Raw genomic sequence first — 3,090 nt, forward strand, 5'->3', positions numbered from 1 at the left:
TGTGTGTGTGTGTGTGTGTGTGTGTGTGTCTGTGTCTGTGTCTGTGTGTGGTGCAGACATTCTCACAATTTTAGGCAGCTGCACACCCATCCAGGGACACCACACCAGCATAATTCATCCCACACTTCCCAGCCAGAGTGATCCCAGCCTCAATGAACAACAATTTGGAGGCATTGTTTACAAATCAATTTCCCCCTCTAAATAGGCTGTTATAAGAGTGGACCCTTCTGCTTGCCCAGCCTGGGCCCACCTGTCACTGGGACTTCCTAGCCAGTGGTCACACTGTATTGATCTTTCTAATCCCCTTTCTTTGAAACACAGAGCCAGCTGATGTGGAGCTCCTCAAAAGAAAGACTCTCCCACCGCCCCTACCTCTACAGGTAGCTGCATATCCGGGGCTAATTCTCCACTAAAAAGTCTTAATTGGCTTATGGGGAGCCTGAAAGATCTCCCTTGTGTTTACAAAGTGAAAGGAAATGCTGGATCTCAAATGCCCTACTCTCACTTTATCCATTTTGGGGGGGGGGGGTGGAAATCAGGTGCATTTTATTTTTAATTGTTTCGAAAAAGGACTGGACTTTCGAAGTTGGGTGGGGATAGTGTTTCACTTTAGTGGTGGAGCAGCCAGGGAAAGGGAAGAAAAGCCCCAGAGACACCAACCACATGCAAGAAACTTGGTGACTTATTATCTTTTTTATTTAGCTTTTATTTACATGAAACATCTGCAGTACAAAAATGTAAACTTTGATAGCTCATAATAATAGAATAAACTCTTTATGCACAAAAATACATTTTCATATGAATGAAGCATCTTGAATAAATTAAAGTACTCTCCAGCCCAGTGCCTGAATAGCTACGCAAGAGTCTCGGGTTCTTCCTAGAGCGAGCCTGCAGTGGTGGGGGTCGGGATCCATAATGCATGAAGCCTACTCCTTGTCTCTCCTTTTTAAGCCTTTTCATTGTATTGTCAGCCGGCTCAAACCGAATTTTCATGCTCGTTTTTCTTCATTAGAGTTCTACAAATTGTAAAATTGACTTTTCACCTCGTCTTCAGGGACTGATGTGTCCCTTTTCTAAATCACACTGAAGTGGTGGCTGGGGTCAGCTCTGAGCCAGCCACAAAGGAGGTTTTGTGGAGTACAGAAAGTGCAAAAGGAAAGGCCGTCTAGGGGCGGGCGGGAGGGGCCCTGGGGCTGAGGGCTGGAGAAACAGACCAAGGGGCAGCCGCTGCGAGGGTGCAGCGACCTAACAAGCGGCTCAGGTATCCCCTACCCATTTAAAGCTCCCGTTTCCTCGGTCTGCCTGGACTGGGCGGCCGGAGGCCGCAGCTGGGTCCCCATCTACTGTCCGTCTCCTGGGGGAGGGGGAAGGTAACGGTATTCAAAAGGGGCCCTAGTGGTAAGGGATGAAACAGGGCGTCGTGTGGAGCAAGTCTTTGGGCAGGCCGGGGAAGGAGAAAAGAGGGTCGCCGGGGCCATAGGTGAAGTCTTCGGATGCGGCGGGGCTACTGGGGTCAGAGAGTGGCGAGGCGGCAGCGGCGCAGGGGGAGGCGGCGGCACCGGAGGCCCAGGACTCAGCGTCGCTGGCGGGACTCGGGGGCCCGGGGAGGCAGGGTGCGCACTGTGGCGGCAGGAGGCGCTCGCGGGCAGCGCCCCCGGGCAGCGCCTGGTCCGCCAGGCGCAGAGTCTCCGCCAGAGCCCAGATGTAGTTGTAGGCGAAGCGCAGCGTCTCGATCTTGGTGAGCTTGCTGTCGTCGGGGAAGGAGGGCAGCACGCTGCGCAGCGCATCCAGCGCCGCGTTCAGGTTGTGCATGCGGTTTCGCTCGCGGTCGTTGGCCTTGACTCGTCGGCTCCTGCGCAGCGAGTGCAGCAGCGCCTCGGAGCGTACCCGGGCGCGGCCCCTGCGGCGCCGCCGCTCCTGCTCATCATCCGGCGCTCGAGGAGTGTCGGACGCCCCGGGAATCCCGGGTGCGCCCCTGCGGACCGTCACGGGCGGCCCCGAGGCGGACGCGGGCTGTTGGAGCCTGGCACAGTCCTCCTCGTCGGTGAGGAAGCCGGACCGGTCGCTAGTGCTGCTGCTGCTGCTGCTAGCGCAGTCGAGGTCCGAGAGGCAGGTCTCTAGAGTGGCTGGCATCCTGGCGTTGTGCAGGACCGATGGACGGATAAGAGGGCACTTAGAGGGCAGGAGTTCAGGCTAAGGGCAAGGCCGCCGGGACGCACTTACGTTCGGAACGGCCCGGGTCTACTCTGTGCTGGCTGCGGGCGCCAAGGGCTGGAAGAGCTCAGGGGCGCACCGGAAACTTGGCCTCAACTCCTCGCCTCGCCTGCAGGGGCCACGCTCCTGCCTGTCTCCCGAGTGATCTCGCCGGCGATCAGATCAGCTCGTGTGAGTACCGAGAGTGGCACACGACTGGCCTCAGGACCCCTTAAGTACTCGGCGCAACAATGGGCGCCCCCCTCCCTAGCCACCTCCGCCCCCGAGGCAGCCCCCTTGAATGGAGCTTGGCGGCAGGTCAGCCCCGTGCGGCGCCCGGGTATTTGCATAATTTATGCTCGCGGGGGGCCACCCCGCCCCCCTCCCCCTCCCGGAGCGTGCCCGTAATTACTGCGGGCCAATCGGCTGCGCCGCGCGGCTCCTGAGCCGTCTCCGGGCTAAGCCGGCCTGGGCGTCTCCGGGCAGTGAAACGGAGGCGGGGGCGGCGGGCGATTAGCAGCCGAGGCACGCTCCTCCAGGGGCTGGCCGGGCGCCCCTCGCTGGGGTGGGATGGGGAAGTGGGGCGCTGGCCGGAAAGTGTGGGCGGCGCACGAGTTGCAGAAACCTGGAGCCAGCTGGGACCCTGCGTTCGCTCCCATTCAGGCTGCTGAGTGTCTGACTTCAGGCTAGTGATTTAGCTTCACTTTCCCCATCTGTAAAATGGGGCACGAGCCTACTCTGTGAAGGATGATGTGAGATGACGTTCTTGGGACACTTGGCAGGGCGCTTTTGTAACCGAGCGGCGCCCGAAGAACGGTTTCGAAATACAGCCGCCCTAGGAACCCAGACAAAACCCTATTTAAGAAAACCAGAGAGTGCCTGAGTGTGGTGCAGAGG

General features: G+C 58.5%; 1 protein-coding gene across 1 annotated transcript; it reads right to left on the bottom strand.

Annotated features, from left to right (window-relative positions):
- Positions 1–1,392: 1,392 nt before the first annotated feature.
- On the bottom strand, positions 1,393–2,158 carry NEUROG1 (neurogenin 1). Its single transcript, XM_061149412.1, has one exon. The coding sequence runs from the start codon at positions 2,131–2,133 to the stop codon at positions 1,393–1,395; it is 741 nt and encodes a 246-aa protein (XP_061005395.1). The 5' UTR covers positions 2,134–2,158.
- Between the last annotated feature and the right edge of the window lie 932 nt (positions 2,159–3,090).

This window comes from Dama dama, chromosome 9 (assembly GCF_033118175.1).
Source record: "Dama dama isolate Ldn47 chromosome 9, ASM3311817v1, whole genome shotgun sequence".
Classification (NCBI taxonomy): domain Eukaryota; kingdom Metazoa; phylum Chordata; class Mammalia; order Artiodactyla; family Cervidae; genus Dama; species Dama dama.

What these genes read in the sequence shown, in the direction of transcription:
- NEUROG1 (XM_061149412.1), bottom strand. Translation starts at nt 2,133, where the DNA reads ATGCCAGCCACTCTAGAGACCTGCCTCTCGGACCTCGACTGCGCTAGC.